At 36.9% G+C, this 18,278-nt stretch overlaps 1 protein-coding gene across 3 annotated transcripts in view; it reads left to right on the forward strand.

Annotated features, from left to right (window-relative positions):
• Window positions 1-18,278, forward strand: part of CNTN1 (contactin 1) — a 245,585-nt gene that overhangs the window by 205,172 nt on the left and 22,135 nt on the right. For all 3 annotated transcript variants that reach the window (XM_082057174.1, XM_082057175.1, XM_082057176.1), the window contains 4 exons: window positions 2,271-2,420; window positions 5,283-5,353; window positions 9,952-10,186; window positions 13,832-13,935. In XM_082057174.1, the coding sequence (XP_081913300.1) occupies window positions 2,271-2,420; window positions 5,283-5,353; window positions 9,952-10,186; window positions 13,832-13,935 (560 nt within the window). The remainder of the gene's footprint in view (window positions 1-2,270; window positions 2,421-5,282; window positions 5,354-9,951; window positions 10,187-13,831; window positions 13,936-18,278) is intronic.

Consider the following 18,278-nt stretch of genomic DNA (forward strand, 5'->3'; position numbering starts at 1 on the left):
AAATAAAAGTAGAAGGTTCCCCAGTCCCTTCATATCACTTGTATCCTTTTTAATAGCTTCTGTAGAATAGATTACTTTGTACTTAAATAATTGATGTAGAAGTTAGAGGTGTTCGAGTAACTGATTATTTGCTTCAGTATCAGTATACACTGGAGAGAGGTTCCTTTTAGACCAGCCTCCACTTTCTTCAGGATAGATTTATAATTTCTTTCCTGTTTTGTTTTGTTTTTTTTTTCCTTTCAATCTAAGAAAAAAAAGTAATTGGGAAGAAATGAAATTATAGGAAGAAGTTATAAGCAACTCTGATACTGCTTCCTTTAGTGCTGTGTGTTACAAGAACTGGAAATGTGTGTCGGAGATACAAGTGTTGGATTCAGATCTTCACTCTGTCTGGTTCAGAGAAGACACTTGAACCCATCTTTCTCACTTCTCAGGAACATTCTCTGTTAGCAGATATATAGGCATGATGGGATGCACATTTCTGCATCCCTGAAGTTTTTCTGCTTTACAGAATTAACAAGATAGTCATTGGGACCTGCAGTCAGACCTTGAGTCTTTTCCTGCAGCATATGTTGAATGGGATTCACATCTTCATTGGGACAGAGAGGAATCTGGATTGTTAAATTCCTTTTTAAAGAAGCCAGCAGGAAAGATATAAATTATTAATTTCTGAGAAGTTGAAATGAACTGTTCCAGTGTTTTGAAAATCATTGCTTTTTCATTTGAACCACACTGAGTAGTTTTGATTAATAGATGATTCCCTCAAAAAATAGGTAAAATCACCACAGTAACCAACACTGGCACCACTGCAAGCTTTTACTTAATTTCTGGGCTCCTCCCAGTTTGGCTCAGTGTTCGCTTTCATATGAAAGAAGCATGATGAACAGTCCAAATTGATCTCTCATCAGTGTTTAGGCTATCATTTAATGTTCCTCATTTTCAGTGTACAGAACAAAAAATACACTTTGGCATTGCACTTTGGAAATATTGTTGTTATTATTGCTACTACCATTACTCCCCAACCAAATCATTCATCACAGGTTGCATAATATTGAGTGTGTTTTATGAAGGAAGTGTATTCTACATCACAGTATGGAAATATATATGAATGGATTATGTAATTAGTTGTTTACATTTAGATTGTTCTTTCCAGTTAAGAGGAACAGATTCTCATCTTGTTGAGTATTCGTAATTATTCTGGGAATTTGTGGCACAGTGAGATTAGATGAAGAGATTGAAAGTAGCCCAGAAAAAGGAATGCCAAATTTATAGCATGGCTTGGATGCTGTGGGACATTTGCAATGGCTCTATTGACTGGACAGAAAAATAATTTGAGTAAGGATGAGGAGGGGTGGTGGGCAGATCAAAAGACAATGGAAAGTGTTTTTCTTTCTCCTTCCGGGCCTTACTTTGGAATGAAAAATTTGAGGATTATTAGATAAAGCTGTGTCACCATCCAATGCTTACACTGCTGTGCCTGTTGCATTCATATTTGAATACCAAATCAGTTGCCTTCCCAATGCAGAATATCTCATTTGTCATCTTCCTCTGAACCCAGGACTCTAATTTGACAAACAACTCTTGGCCCATTCAATGAATTAAAATCCTCTGTCTTTCCATAACTGCAGACACCTATAGAAATAATCCCTATTGTCTGTGAATTGTAGACAGAGAGTCATGAGATAGACATTTTATTTATGGTAAAGAAGCTCATCCATATGACAATAATAAGTCTTTTCACAGGAATTACAAGAACATTTGCTCTTGTTGGATCAGAAATAGATACTAAGTTGCAACAGACTCACCATGTCCACCAAAATATGACCACATTTTATAAACCACCCTTTATCAGTTCATCAAACCCTACATTTGCATGTCTAGCCCTTTTCTATGTCATGAATTTTTATTTTGCTGTTTCTGCATTCCAGATTTCTCACTGTTTGTCTGCAGGTAAAAAGAAATTCTACAACTACAATATGTAAATAGTAAGGATACCTCATAGCTACATGTAATTCTTTTGCTAAATCGCACCCAGTTAAAACTTGCCAATCTGTAAGGGTTTATCCAAGATAGCGTCTAGGTTTCCAAGTTCTCAGCCACTGCTGTGAGTTCTCCTTGTAAAATGTCATATGCCTAATGTATAATGTCAAGTTTCTTTCAGTTGGCTATTTGTGGTTGAAGAATAGTGTTAGTTTTGCCAAAATCAACCATGTTGTTGGCTGACCTTAATGTCAAAATGCTGTTTTCTAAAGCAATTTATTTTTTTTTAGATCCATCAGATATTGAAGGAAATATGGAATCTGCTACAGTGATTGATTTGATTCCATGGATGGAATATGAGTTCCGGATAATAGCAACAAACACTTTGGGGACAGGAGAACCTAGTATGCCGTCACAGAGAATTAGAACTGAAGGCGCTCGTACGTAAACAGAAAATGTCAAGTTTTTTAATGTGCTTCTTTATTTTCACACTGTTATTAGTCCGCTTTGTAATTTTGTTTTTTATTTTAGAAAAACACTTTATAAGATGCAAGTCTAGCGAAATAGAATAGATTTTTAGTAAGCAAATGCCAGACTGTTGAGATGCGATGCCATCAAATTAGGCAGGGAAGAAACATCATGGTACAAATGGCAAATTTGCCTCTGTTGCTGAAACAGTCATAGTGTATGTTTCAGAGATCCCCCACTGTATCTGTCAGTCAGGGGGTGTGTGTGTGTATGAATGCACACACATGCTTGGGACCAGGATACAGGACTTAGGAAGTGCATATGTTTAACAACGAAAATGCCCATTTGCTGTTTGGTTTGTATTCTAACTGAAGAATATGTGACAGGATCTGTGTTATACTATGTAATTACCATTTTTCTGTGACTGAAGGTTTGGTCTTGTGTCTTCTTATTCCATGTCAAAGATGTGACGTTATCTGACACACCATATGCCCTTATCAGTATAATTGTGCAGTGTTAAAATCTCAGAGCATATTTAAGGCTATCCTTTAAGCTCAGGCATGTCCTTTTTCAAGTGAATTCTCCAAAATGAGGAATTAGTTATTGTTGTCCAAGATAATACGTTCTGGTTTGACTGTACAAAGGAGATAACAGCAGTGCTTTAGGAGGTACTGTATCAGTGCAAAAAGACTTTATCCAGCAAAGCTTGTACACCAGTATATCCTCCTTAACACATATTAGCAGCAATGTGCAACTGAGATATATTTACAATTGTTGTCCCATAGCTTGAGATTTGAAACTAAAAATGCAAAACCAAAGTATAAAGATTAGTTTTTCAATTACACCTTCTGGGTGATTGCTTTGATTAGATAGTATTTTCAAAATAAAATGTATTTGCATTGCAAATTTCAAAACACTTACTGAAAAAGACCCACATTTGGTCCATTAAAAATTATCTTGCTTAGAGAGAAAGAAAATGCAGATTGCTTAAATTAATCTGGACAGGAGGCGGGGGGGAAGAGATACAGAACTTTAATACTTAAGTAAAAGGAAATTACTGCCTATAAAATTGACTATTAGCATTATATATTTTATGACTCAACAGCTGGTTTTGAAGGCCCAGGAATCTAAATGAGAAATCCACACATGCTTCTTGCCGTGCTTCATGCACAATACACATTTTTCAAATGTCAGAAAAGAGACAGAAAGGGAGGGAAAATAATGCTTACACGTGGAAGAGTGGTAGCACCATGCAGTTTGCAGTGTGCTGTGTTCATGGTATTTGTTGAAGCCTCCCCAAAAATGGCACATCCTCCAGTTTTGTAGCAGGATGCAATGTGTTTGCCAGAGGTAGTTTGTTTAGTCTGTTGTCTGGTTCCCCATGCAAAGCATCGTTGTCATCTCTGGCAGACTGTGAGACATTTTTGGTGAAACAAAACAAAATGTTGATGTAGTCTTCCTGGGCATCAGTCAGCACTTCTTGCCATGCCAAAATAGGATATAAATCAGTAACAACTTGCAGATTAACGTCTGTGCTCAAGTGCATTTTCTGCCAAGAGGTGGAATTTTTTATGAGTAGTAACAACAGGATTTGAGTTGCACTGTCAACTTCCAGGGTACTACAGAACAGTACTCCTTGTACATTTTCTTGTAAATCTGAAGAAGGTAAATATTCTATTGCACAAACAAAACCCCATATCCACACATTGTAGTTATCTTTAACATTTCTTCTGTGTTAAACAGCAAAAACCCAGTCATCCATATTTGTTGTACTGGATGAGTGACAAATAATATCTGTTAAATCAAATGTTGTCAGTGTCTTTTCCAGTTTTGAAATCACTTCTTGTAGATAACTATAATTTCAGTAGCATTATTATTAGCATGCTAAGTATGCATGCTATGATTTTTCCTTTAAATGAAATCTGCTTGCTTCATCAATAACACATTTCATAGTGATTTCTTGAAATTCGGTGGATCAAAGTCTGGTTAAATGTATTTTAGATTCTGGATGCGTTAGAGTAATGGTCTAAGAATAGCTGTCTGAATTAGTAATCTGGTCTTAATGGAAAGAGAAACCTGGGTTAGTGGTTGAGAGAATGAGGGAGGTTGTCTTGAAAAAGGTGATTTGTTAGATGTTAGACAGTCTTTTTTCTCTTCTCTGGCAGCATCTTCTTTGACTACCTAAGCATTCTAGAAAATCTCTGCTTCTGACTGAGCGCTAAAGTTACGTGCCTATAATAGATAGTGTGACTACTCTGTATTTCAGCAATAACAAGGCCAAGTAATAAGTTCAAGCTTCCTCTCGAATTGTCATGATATGTATGTTTAGTCTCATTCTTCACTAATTTGTTTTCTGGAACGGCAGAAATAAATAACACAAACCATCCACTGAATGCTGACTTCAATTTAAAATGTATTGATACATATTTTTATCCTTTCTGATCACAGCCTGTTCAGGTAAATACATGTCCAAGTCCTGGATGCTTGAGCCCTTGGCTTACCAAAGTCTTAGGAGCACAACAACAACACAGAGTGCTGCTCCTAAGACCTATGAGAAGTGCTCCATTTCTGAATATTCAATCAAATATTTGCAGAGAGTTAAAAAGAAGAATGATTGCTACCTATGGTTAGAACTGGCATGTTTCCTGCAGCAGTAGCTATACGTTAATCTTGGCAAGACCAGGGACTCTCACAGCTATTACAGACTATCATTATTTTAATTGTATGTGCCACGTGTGCTCATTGGACCTGCTGGTGAAAAGAAAAGCAAATAGTGATATTTTTACTGACTACATACTTTGTAGTAATTTTTCCTGTCTTTTCTATTTTTCTAGCTCCTAATGTGGCTCCTTCTGATGTCGGAGGAGGTGGTGGAAGCAATCGAGAGCTGACAATAACATGGATGGTAGGTATTGCACTGAGATGGCACAAAACCTCTAATTCCTTGGATCTTATCTTGCTCCTTCTGAAAGCCATGACTGGTTTGTCACTGGCTGCTGTGAGAGCAGGATTTGTACACAGTATATAGATTTTCAGACTCTCCTCATAAAAACATTTAAAAAGTAATAAGTAGGACAATATTTTAGATGTTTCCGTAGTGGACATTTCTAAAATATGATCTAAAACATTCTCCAAGTATGTTTGAAAGAAATTGAAATACGTACTGACTATGATAATGTATTGATATAACTGCATTTGAAAATTCTGCATATGTATCTTTCTTTGAGGCTTTTTTTAAGTTACAATCTGAATAGCATACAGATTTACTTACTACAACTAAAACTAAAACTATAACATCTCAATTACTATCTGCTGTGCACAGATAATAAACAGGGTTTATTAAAAAAAAAAAAAAAGAACATACATTGCCATTCTATAAATTAGCCTGTCATAATTATTAGCTGCAGTTTTAAGGATATTATTGTGTATTGCCATTTTGTAAGTTTTATTTTATATTAATGTGACTGGTAACACAGAACAGTGTTCCCTCATACCACAATTTAGCCATTCATTGATATCCACATACTGATGATGTTGTACTTTTCCTCCAAACCATTAATTTTTCTTTAATGATTATGTATTCAGCAAAATAAGGAAAGGGAGAAGGGACAGAGATAAAATATTAATCACAAAAATAAAGGAATTAAAAGTTAAAAAAAAATACAGTGTTACCAAAAAAGCTTTTCAGGAAGCGAAGTCTTTAGAGAATTTCATCTCTTTCATGTGCCACAGGTATTCAGTGCATTATATTTTGTTTTTAAACGTCTTCTATATATATAGGTATATGTAAAATGCTGTCTTCTTTCTGGTATTGTAGGAATGGTTTTTAAAATCTATGGGGTTAAAAAAAAACCAAACAAAACAGAGAAGAAGGGAAAAGAGACAAGTAAATAGGAAGAAAGCAAGATCTAGAACAAGAGATGATAAGGAGTTATAAGCAAAGTTGTATAGGCAAAAGTTGCCTATTATTTCTTCACACGTGCTGTCTAATAAAAACTTTAACAAACTACAGAACTATTTCCTGCATTGCATGCAAAGAGCCATACTCGTGGCATTCTCAATGCAGTGAAAATCTGGATGTGACCAAACAAAAAAAAAAAAAGAAAATTATGACCAGGAGAATAGTGACTAATGCAAGACCTGAAGTACAAGATCATTTCAGTTTTTCCTATACGCCCAAGTAGATTTATAGTCCAATTATTTCTCTTACCTAATGTCGTGTGTTTTACATCTGTTCTGTAATAAGTAGCTTATTTAGTCAGACAAATTAAACATGCCTTTAAATATTTACTTCCCAAGAATCTTCCGCTACTGTGTCTAGCAAGTGTTTTTGAATAGAGGCATTAGATTTACGGAGCCTGTCTGACAGACAACAATATATCTATCCGTGAGGCTAAGATAAAGCTGTATATTGATTCCCCCAAATGCGTTGACATTTGCATATGCTACTCAAAATAGTTCTTAATTAAGAAGAAAAGAACAAAATGTATGGCAGGTTCATGTGTTGCTGCCAACCCCCTTTCAGCTTTTGCTATGATTCATAAGCCCATGTTGAATGAGACAGACAGAGATACAATCAAAACTCTTCTAAGTCTTGTTTTGAAAGAACTGAGAAAGAGAGCTAGGACCGACATGCCCATTCTTCCTCTTTTTTCCCCCCTTTGTCTTTCCCTCTTCTGTTTTGTTTTTCAAAGTTTTTAGTGGATACTATAAACTGTTCAGCTACTTGCACCTACTCATGTGCTGCCACTGGAAGTCAAACTACTTTCAACATTTTATTTAAGACCTTTCAGAATATAATTTTTAAGTGCCAGTCCTGGCTTTCCAAAGTTTGCTCTAGGGGCCCATCCAGACTGCTTATTTTAGCATATGAGGTAGGATTCTGGATTATTTTCAGCAGCTACATACAATGATAGATTCAGAAGATGAGCTGTTGGAAGTGACGCTGTCCATGAAATCTTCTACTTTTATAATTGCAAGGTTGTCTATGAATTTAAACTTAGGTACAAGAAGGTAGGTTAGCTGTTCTGGGAAACTAGGTATGCAGTTTTCACCCGATCTCCCGTCAGACCTGAGGCAGAAAACAAGCTAAGACATGAACTATACCTCACCCAATAGGTACACTCAGAATATGCCTAACACAGAAAAAAATAAACACATAAAATAGATTATCTAGTGTTCTTTTTTCATAGCTGATTTGTAGTTAAAACTCTTTGCATGGTGGCTTGTGGTTAGCATCACAACTAGAGACCAAATATCCATCTCCTTTTTGGCACGAGGAGTTTCTGGAATTTCATCTCTTGGCAGTCATCTTAATTACCAGTTATACTTAAGTCATTCATGTGTTGTCAAAAGTCATGTTGTAGGTAGATGGGTATCTTAGCCCTGTCTAAAGCTCCATTATAATTCAGATTTGACATACATCAGCATTTCACCTGTGTTCCCCAGAAGAGCCAAAGAAGTTACGTATGTAGAGACCTGCAGTCAGCTGCATCAGTCAGTTGTCTTCTGCAGCATGGAGTCATGGTTAGAGTACCTGCCCGGGAAGCAAAAGGCATTCACTCCAGAAGACTGTCCATACGTATCCCATATTCTAAAAGGGTGCCCTAACCCTTGTCATGGTGTGCTGAGGCCACTTTCCAGGTTTTGATTGAACTGAGCCACTGTTCTGCTAGAGATGCAGTTAAGTATGGGGAGAAAAGAACAGCAAGCAAGAGGAAACCTACTGGTTACTGAAATCTGCACCCTGTTGGATTCTGGGCCTTGCTCCCACAGCTGTTTTGTGCTTGTATCTAATGAATGATCCTATGCTGAAGCACTAGTGTCCGGGGAGCTTCATCTAGAACCAGCTTTCTGTACTCAACCAGCTGAAGGCTGCCTGCTTTTAATATTGCTGTATTGTTATTCTTGTGTCTTTAGCACTGATGTTGCAGAGTGGTGAAACTTTATAAAAGCAACAGAGAAAATGGGATGCAATGGGATCTGTTGGCTGGTACAACTGGGACAGGGGTCAGTTAACCTTAAGCTGAGTGAAGTCAGAAGTCCCACCCTTTGATCTGATTCTGTACATTTCTCTTGGAAGCTTTGTCATGAAGAAAAGAAGTTCTAGCATTGTTCATGTGTCCTTTTGAGACATTTTTCAAATTTTGAGTTCCAGGATATGTGTTTGCCTTATTTTTTTTTTTCTTGTTGTGTAATATATACTGGTGTTGTAATCCACATGTTATGTTTATGAAATCAAAACATAAATGTTTCTGTTTTTCCAAAAATTCAGTGAGTTTTCACCAGAATTTTCTTTCTCAGAGAATCTTTAGAGTTTCATTCTGGTTTCAGACAAATACAAACATCAAAATTAGTGAGCTAGGAATTTTTTTTTTTTTTTTTTTGCTTATTCCGCTGTTATCATCTAAGTTTCATGAATTCTTGCTCAGACTATCTCCACACATGTTGACTCAAGTGCTACAGCAGTGGGCAAACACCTAAGGAGAATAATTACTCTCATACTGCTCCAGGACCTTTGCCTCTATTTCATCTCTTTGAGATTTACAGGATGGGACAAGGTGATGCAGGAAGTTCATTTTCAAAGGATGCTTCTGGTCAGCCTTCAGATGCACTGTTGAATGACATGATTTTGGCCTATTGGGTGCACTGTCTAATAGTTGTGATAGACAACTAGAATAGGGAGGGATCACTAACTTTAGAGCTTTGGTAGATGATGCAAAATTCATTATAGCAGATGGTTATCTGCAATTTTATATTGTCCAGTATTCCAGGGTATAGGAAATCAGCTATAGTTTCAAGAGGTATTTTTGATAGGTACGTTTAATGTTCATGCTGAAAGTGGAAATAATTTCACTTAAACCTTTGCCAGTTAGAAGCTAGGGAGATAATCTAAAACAGGAACTGGACCCCCTCCATCATCAGTGAAAAGTGGTAGGATGAATCATTCTTTGAATGTGTCCATCTCTCTTCATCAGCTGTACAAGTTGTTTAGGTGACCAGCTTTAGGTAAATTAATATAATTCAGGCCAACCACATGAATCTTCTCTTCTCTCTCTCTGTTTTGCAAGAATATTTATCTCCACAAGTGCACATGGACCCATATACTTGCACAGTGTGTCTGTGTTACATATCCAGTATCACTGACTCCTTAAGAAAGCCTTTTTTGCTAACTGCAGCTGACAACAGTTTTGGTACACAATCATTCTTGGTTTCTTTCTGTTGGAGATAACACGATAAGACTTGCACTGAGTTTGGATGAAAAACAAGATCTTAAAATATTTTAGTAGCAGATATGCTACTACTGCAGATTTGCATAATGAAGATGGTGCATTTTTAAAGGGAGTGGTAGCAAACTGTACAAGCAAACCAGGAGAAAATGGAGCTTCAGTTCAGTGTTTTTACAATGCACACATCAATGATTTCTGTATTATTTATATTTCATTAGAAATCTATTTGTTTGGTTGGCTACAAAAAGTAATGTTTCATCTTTTGCCTCTTTAGCCTTTGTCAAGAGAATACCACTATGGCAATAACTTTGGTTATATAGTGGCTTTCAAGCCATTTGGTGAGAAAGAATGGAGAAGAGTTACAGTTACTAATCCTGAAATTGGCCGGTATGTCCACAAGGATGAATCAATGCCACCTTCAACCCAGTACCAAGTAAAAGTGAAAGCTTTTAACAACAAAGGGGATGGACCATTCAGCCTCACTGCTGTCATTTATTCAGCACAAGATGGTGAGTAAAGGTTCCAGATAAGTTTTACACTGAAGGTCCAGGTCGACACCGCCAGCATCAGTAGAGAGAAGTTGGTCCTTGACACTGGTTAATACAGCAACATGTGCCTTCAGCAAGGAGGGTGTGTATTGCTCACACAAAACACTTGCAGCTGTTCTGTATAAACAGCTTCAGACTCTGCTTTCTATGTGATGCAGAGGACTTGGTTGTACTTGCTGTCAATGAGCAATACACAAAAGCATTCAAGATTCTTCACTCAACTTGTTGAAAGATTTAAGAATTTATAAAAAGAAATTCTGATCTTCATATTTCTCACCTAAAACATTTGCATCATTATCTAGGAATGTCTCTGTGATCTTAATACATATATTTTACATATGTTTAACTTTTTTCTAACAGACCACACTAAAGCATATTATTCAAGTAGATCAGTATCAGAATTTAGCCGAAAATTGTGAAGGAAGAATAGTTTAGTTGTAGCTAGTTATATTTCAAGTATGTTTAGAGTCTAATGTAAATTATCCCTGTCACATTCTTTATTCTGGTTTGGATGCTAGAGCTACCAAGTGAATAATTTAATGAAACCCTCTTTGACATTCCACTAAAATCTTTTTCTTATTTCTTGCTGGAATTATTTCACATGGTGTGATCTTTAGGACTGAAGTTTAAATGACATTTCCAAATTTAGCAATAGAGAGGAAGTACTAGAAGAAGGTTTACCTTAAATCAGAAGAAATATATACAACATTTTAATTGCAACATAATCACTCAGGCCTGCTTAAAAGAAAATGTGGTTTATTAATTTCTGCCAGAAACCCGAAGAAGAATTGCTTGTATTTTTCTTTCCATAGAGCAGAATCTCCTTTACAACATCAACAGATCCAGAGCAAAGAGCCAAAAGGAGAGATATGATAACAAGGCCACATTCTCACACTTCCGACTCTGGTCTCCACTCTGTGTACTTTATGGGAGATTTATGTTCATGATTCCCATTAGCACTAATGGGAACTTTGCACACAAATGGCCCACACACAGGGAAAAGATAAAATAGTCCTTTTGTTTCTTATGATAATTTGGGATTCAAGCTAGCAACAATTAACTATCTGAGGAGATTAATACTAATGCTTTTTCTCAGAAAAGTGTACATTAGAATATAATCTTCAACAGCTGCTGCAACAGGATGACGGTTGTTTTTGCAGTTGTATAAATGAGTTAGTAAATAGCTATGGTGTAATAAAAGCTGTATCTGCCAAATAACATTTCAGTATTCATCCTTTCTCAGAGACATTATCGACAGCTGACCGATAAGCTCCCATGTGTTTATGTTAGTATTGTGCTAACCATGTCAGGGATGGCAGTGTGTTTGTATAGCTCTCAAAGTTCAGAGACATGGAAAAGCATAGTAGCTCTAAAAGACAGAACGAAAGTAAATGTGGAGTAGTGCCAACTTCCAGATAAAGAAGTCACTTCAGTGGCTACTGGTGTCCTAACATAGACTTTAGCAAAATCCAGACACTTTATAGAAACACTTCTGTTTAAATAATGCCAGATCCAGGCAAAAGGAGTAGACACTCAGTGTCAGCACAAGAGGCACCAAAAAGTCAGATTCACAGTGCTCTAAACCTCACCTGTAGTGCTCACAGCTCTTGTGCAGAGCTGTGATCCTAACTACTGACCATATCAAATCCAGAAACTACAGAGTGGCTTAGAATTAATTTTTCCAATAGGTATAATGGAAGTTATTCCAAAGAGTATTCTGCAGAATTTTGTGCTGGCATCAGGGCTTGTATGAAGTCACCTCAGTACCTTGTAGCACACTTACAGACTCCCAGCCTTTATTTTGTATAGTTACGCTTAGAAGATAATTGTGTGGTGACCAGTATGCTTTCAGTGAAGAGAACATATTGTGAGGCCCACTGATTGCTTCTGTTATTGGTAGAATTACTGCATTACAAGTCCGGAGAAAAACAGCTGATGTCATCTTTCTGGCCCAGGAAAGACTGCAAAATATTTATAGAACATAAATGCCAAGTAGGGATATAAATTAGTTGGTGCTCATAAACAAGCATAAGCATATGAAATATTGTTTAGAGTATTGTATCAGCAAAATCCCTGGCATTTGGAACTTTTCAATATGAAACATTTTGGAAAACTCTGTAATTGAGACAATGGAGAAGAACCTGACAGTGACTTGGGAATAGATTAGATGGTCACATCTATTCCACTGGTATTTCTGAATCAGCGAGTGATGTTACTACTGTCAGACATCACAACTTCTCAAAGATATTAGTGAGATTTTAAAGCAGTATGGTCATAAAATATTCCATATGGATATGTATCAGTATACATACGCACCTAAATATAATGACAGCGTTTCCACTAAGTTGTGTATTTTATAATATATCTTTGTGTGTCTATTTGTAAATGTGGGCATCTTTATTCAGTCTAGTGGCTGGGGAATTTCTGTGTTCTCATGTGTTTTAAGCCAAGTTCCATATCTGGCAACTAACTACTAGTCATACCTGCCATTGCTAGTAGCAAGTGATGATTGCTAGTAATGAGTACATAGGCCTCTTGCTTATCTAAATTCTTGTCATTGTGAAAACAATTTTGCAATAATGCATCATTTTTAATTATACATTTGCATTATTAACAGTCATTGAAAGACAATTACAAAAGGTAACTTTGCATATAAGATTATTTTGTTACCTAGGATACTTTTCATGAGAGACGTAACTGATTTTTTTCTTAACGGTGGCTGTTTTGATGCATAGTTGACTGAATGCCCAGCTGGAAGATTAAGTATAAGAAAGCTTTCCTCTGCTTGAGCTGCCATGCCTGTCTGTTGCAACTTGTTTCAAAAAATTCACGACAGACAACTGTTCTTAACTTGGAAAACTGTATCTCTTATAGGAATTGCTAAGTTTATGCCTTTTTAAATTCCTTACCTCACTTAAAGTGCAAGCAACAATGAAATTAACAGCTTCTTACAATTAAACTAGAACTTAATATTCTAAGCCCTGAATAAAAGCATATCACATTATAATGGTCTGTATTCTGCATTGGCTGGTGTCCAGAACTAAGAACACAAACAAAATCAACTGTGTGATGTGTGCCTAATAGCAGGGTGCTTTTGGATTATTTCACACCTATGCCACTGGCCGGCTCTGTATCTAATATCTGGTCTCACAAAAACTTTGTATCATCACAACTAAGTGATATACACATGAATATTTGTGTGTAGCTATCTTAAAAAGTCCAATGTACATGACCTATAGCTTAAAAAATCTGATGTACATAATCTGTGAGCTGCTGTCCAATTTAGTAAAAGATCACTGGATGCTCTGTTTGTCAAAGCCTGTTTTTAATTTACACAAATTTCAGCATGGAATCTGTTGAAGCATAAAAATGCATAGTCTGAGCCAAGTATTAGAATCATTGCTTGGTTTTTATAGAGTCATTTCCCATACAGATCATCACTGAATTTAAAGTTTACTCAAGTAAAACCAAATTACAGACTAACACACTTGGCCCCCTGATACCAAGAAAATAATATCAAATACTGAAGTAAGAGGAGCCCCTGTAAGCCAGTTTAACAAAATCAGTGGATAAGATTGGATGTTTGATGTATGCTTTGTCTTCCAGCTCCAACTGAAATACCTACAGATGTGAGCATAAAAGTTTTGTCATCTTCTGAAATGTCTGTTTCTTGGCACCATGTTTCCGATAAATCTGTGGAAGGATATCAGGTGAGTTTAGAGGTGACACTGGATATCTTCTCTTGCATTTAATTTCAGTAGTTAAATGCAAGGATTCCTACTCTAGCATTCTAGCTCTTAGGGTTCTGTTTTCTTTAGTTGTCATTTGCTGTACAGCTTTTACATCCTGAGAAACAGATTATTTTTGATGCTATGTACTTCAGCTGAAAGAAGGCATCACTATTTCATAAAAGAATCATGTCTCTTTGTGGCACATAATTGAATGCCTGTCTCTACCTTCTCAAAACATACTGAAATTAAGTTTTGTGTGTAATTGACAACACAGACACGAAATTGTAACTAACTTGTGGGCCATTTAAATTATCAGCAGTTATTAATATAGTTCACCTACAAATCCTATAGTAAGTCGGACAGTGTGTCAAATAGCCAGAATCCAGGATACCAGAGACAGTGCTGTTTTGCAGGATAACAGTGTTTTGTTTGTGGTTTCTATTCTTCTTATGAAAAAGAGCTTCAAGGTACATTCAACTAGTCCAGGACTAAGTGAAAAATGTTGTTGTGTTGCCTTTGTACAATGATGACAACAGCCACAGGGTGGGTGCAATCAGAAATGGCCACATAGTACTCCAGTGGTAAGTCTTACACCATCCACAGACAGTGGATGCTGTTGAACTCTGCGGTGTATAACTGGCTTTTGGCCCTTAGTCGGTTAGTGACTTGCTTTGTGATTTTGAGTTGTCGGCTGCTTGATGGTAGCCTCTGTGTTCCAAACTGAGCACACACCAATGCTGAGTAACCTCACAGAATGTATTTTTATGATTGAAATCTATGAATAAATGTTACTTTAATTAGTGGTACTTGTTTCTATATATGTTTCTATATATCCTGATCTCTGTTTCTATCTCCATGAGATTTATGTAGTAATTTTGGGATAAGATCCTATTGAATATTTCGATAGGAAACAGCACAGCATCCCATATAAAGTGTGATTCTATACAGTACACAGATAAAGTTTTAAAATTAAAAGCAGAGTACACTAGGATTTGAAATTAAGACACTGTCATCAACGGTAACTCCTAATTTACTAAAGCAGACCACTAATTTGGTGTTTCAGAGATTACAGTAGCCATAAAGCATGACAATGGATGTTGGGAGTTGTGATAGGGAATGGGGTACGAAAGCTGGAGTGGTGAGGATGAATGAGGAAAGAACATGATGGGAGAATATTCCCACAGGCAACACACTTTTGGCTTTTGTTTTAATGTTACATTAGTTTACATAAAGCAATCTGAGTTGCTGTCAGGGAACATCAGGGGGGAAAGGGAGAAGTGAGCATTCGACAGGAAATAACAGGATGCATGGAACAGTCAATAGAAAAAAAGGAAATTGTGGGAAAAGCATGGAGGATCTTCGGGCTGGAAAGAGAATATTTGCTGTTCTGAAGAAAGGTGGGATACCCTGGGAATGTGTGAAGACCTCTCTTACACAGAAAAATAAATGTGTGGGATCTGACCTTATAGCTGGAGTGTAACTTCATCCAGTCATTCCTAGAGAAACACTACACTTCCACAAATCCAGTATGAACTGGGTTGCTTGAATATGTACAGTGAGCAGCAGCATTAGGATCTTGCATTTCTTCTCTTTTTTTTTCTCTTTTTCTAAAGTATCTTCTAGTTTTCAGGACTGTGGAAAAATGTTCCCATATGGCTACACAATAAACAGACTGATAGGCATGAATTACTGCTCTGCGGAACTCAATAAGGTGTTGATTCTGAGATGTCTTTCTCTAGAGCAGTCATCAGCCTCATCCTAGCAGAGGGGAGAGGAGCAAAGGACAAGCCTGTGCTTCTATGCTGAAGGCAAAAAGAAAGTTTTGTGCTCCTGACGATCAGAAGTACCATCTCCCATCAGCCCTGAAGGAGCCATAGGACAGGGCAAAACCAGAGAGGGTTCTTCTGGAAGGTCAAGGCTGCAGATAGCATTTTGGAAGTTACAATACAAGTTGTGGGGGAAGGAGCACAGATTTGGTTAAACTACATTATAAAATTAAAATTAATATGTCTGAAAGTCTCTGTCTTTCTAGGAATCAAGAAATATTCCAGCATTTGTTTTTCAATTACTGCTCACTTGTAACACAGGTTAGCAAAATCCTTCATTCACCAGAACACTTTCTCAGTTTAATTCTGATCTTTTTTTACCTGAAAATTGAATAACTGACCTTTTAACTGGTAGAGTTTAAGAGGTGGGAGTACCTCGAGTGAAGTACCTGAAGGTATTTCACCTGTGACACAACACTTTTCACACCAAGAGGAGTCAGATTTCCACGACACTAATGCATACAGTCAGGACAACTGCCCTGATGGTGATGAGTGTGAGCTGATACATTTTGCCATTACAGAGGAGTATCCTCAGTTCACACTTAAAGAAGAGATAAAGTATGAAAACTATCTCCATCCATACAGAGAATTTAAGATTTATGAGTTCTTGCAAGAGCCTGCTAAATGCCACAGCTCTTTGGTGAATGCAATACCAAAGACATTATCCATATTTCCTGCTGCTTCTATGCAATAGATGTATGTTTATTTTATTAAACAAATTTATTACTACTCACCACCATTGACCCTTGTTTACTGAAATACACTATTAGCATTCTTTTTTCATATGAGTTAAACATCTCTTTTAGATCTCTCCTACGTAAAATTTCCATGAATAAGAGAGCTGTTGTTTCATGACACTTACAGAAAAAACTCCTGATGTATTTCAGTATATTAATATTTGGACAGAGGAGGGCACCATGAAGAAGAGTGTCTTCCCCTCATTTCAACATAGAGGGCTTCACCAATTCATGATGGGTAAGGCATTGCCTTCCCACAGATCACTGTTGGCTTATCTCCCACAGCAAACTCTAGAGCTGGGGTGAAATACCCTCCTGTGTCCCCTGGGGATTCATTAACTGTGGATTAAACTAAAAAGGTCAATGCACCAGGAAGAAGCAGACTGTCCGAGATTCATATCCGAGTTCTTTACGAAAAAGGGAGAGGAGCTACTGAGCAAAGTGGGGAAATGTGGCTTCCTGAAGCAGTGGGGCATTTAATTCTAGATACCACTTCCACAGAGGTAAAAGAGTGAAAGAAATTTCCAAGTTATTTCAAGAAACTTTTAAAGTATTTAAATAATAAGTGAGAAGAGAAATATAAGAAAAGTGTAAAGAAAACAGTACTTTTTCTTAGCTCTCAAGGGAGTCATATTATTTCAGATTTTTTCTTTTCCCAGAGTAGTTACAATGATCCAAATATCTAGATATTGCTGTATATTAAGTAAATAGCTAAAGAAGAGCGTTCTGAGTGGGTGACACACAGCTCACACGTTTTGGGAGTAGTTAAGTCCATAACATAGCAGCCAAGAACAATAGTACTTCGGATTTAAATTTAATTTAATTTTTAAATTATATTACTTCTGCCAGAAATGTAATATGGTCTCAGTGAAGTAATTTACATTTTCATGCATTGTTCTCACTTGTGCTGTTTGATGTTGTATATTACTTGTTATGTTACGCCCTTAGCATCACTGTAGTGCAAAGGAACAGTAGGATTGTAGAAGGTTTTGCAAGTCAGACATATTCAAAGGCTTCCAGCATATGCCTCATGATTAACAAAAGCTTTTCATAAAGTGTGTTTGCCAACTTTAGATAAAGCAGGTACTTAATTAACATAATAGAACATACTAAAAATGAATTAATTCATCTCATATGGCCAGTTAATATCAACAACAAAGCTACCATTGGTTCTGTCATAGCAATTAAACTTTTGGCCACCTGGAACTTCACAGGGGTCCCTTTGCTGCAGGATAGAAACTTGTTTGAACTTAGGGACAGAGACAGACATGACATCCTCTAGCTCCTGATGTACACACCCTCTCACACTTAATTCAACCACTTATAGTTAACAGCTTATGGTATACAGCTGGTTGCATTCAACAACAGCAGTTTATCTACAACATGAGCAACTTGTTCATTTTAATCACATAAGTAAAATTCTAACTTGAAAATCATAATCAGACCTTCAGCTCAAATTAGTGTGGTGGTTTCATATCCATACCAGTCTGAATCCATTCATGGAGTGAGGTGACCACCCTGCTGGAGAAGCCTGCAGGATGGTCTGAGTGCACATTCCTCATTCGTTCTGGGCCAAAGGCTGTTGAGTCAGTAAAACAGCCACCTCGATAAATGGGAATTTAATAAGTGTGACGCCTAAATTACAGCAAACTGATGTTTAGGATGCTGTTGGATTAAATTTCCAAAACACTGCAGGATGTACATTTATATAACTAAAAATTACCTGTTTGTGCCTGCTGAAAGGCAGGTATGTCTGCTG

Source organism: Streptopelia decaocto, assembly GCF_964273445.1.
Source record: "Streptopelia decaocto genome assembly, chromosome: 1".
Classification (NCBI taxonomy): Eukaryota; Metazoa; Chordata; class Aves; order Columbiformes; family Columbidae; genus Streptopelia; species Streptopelia decaocto.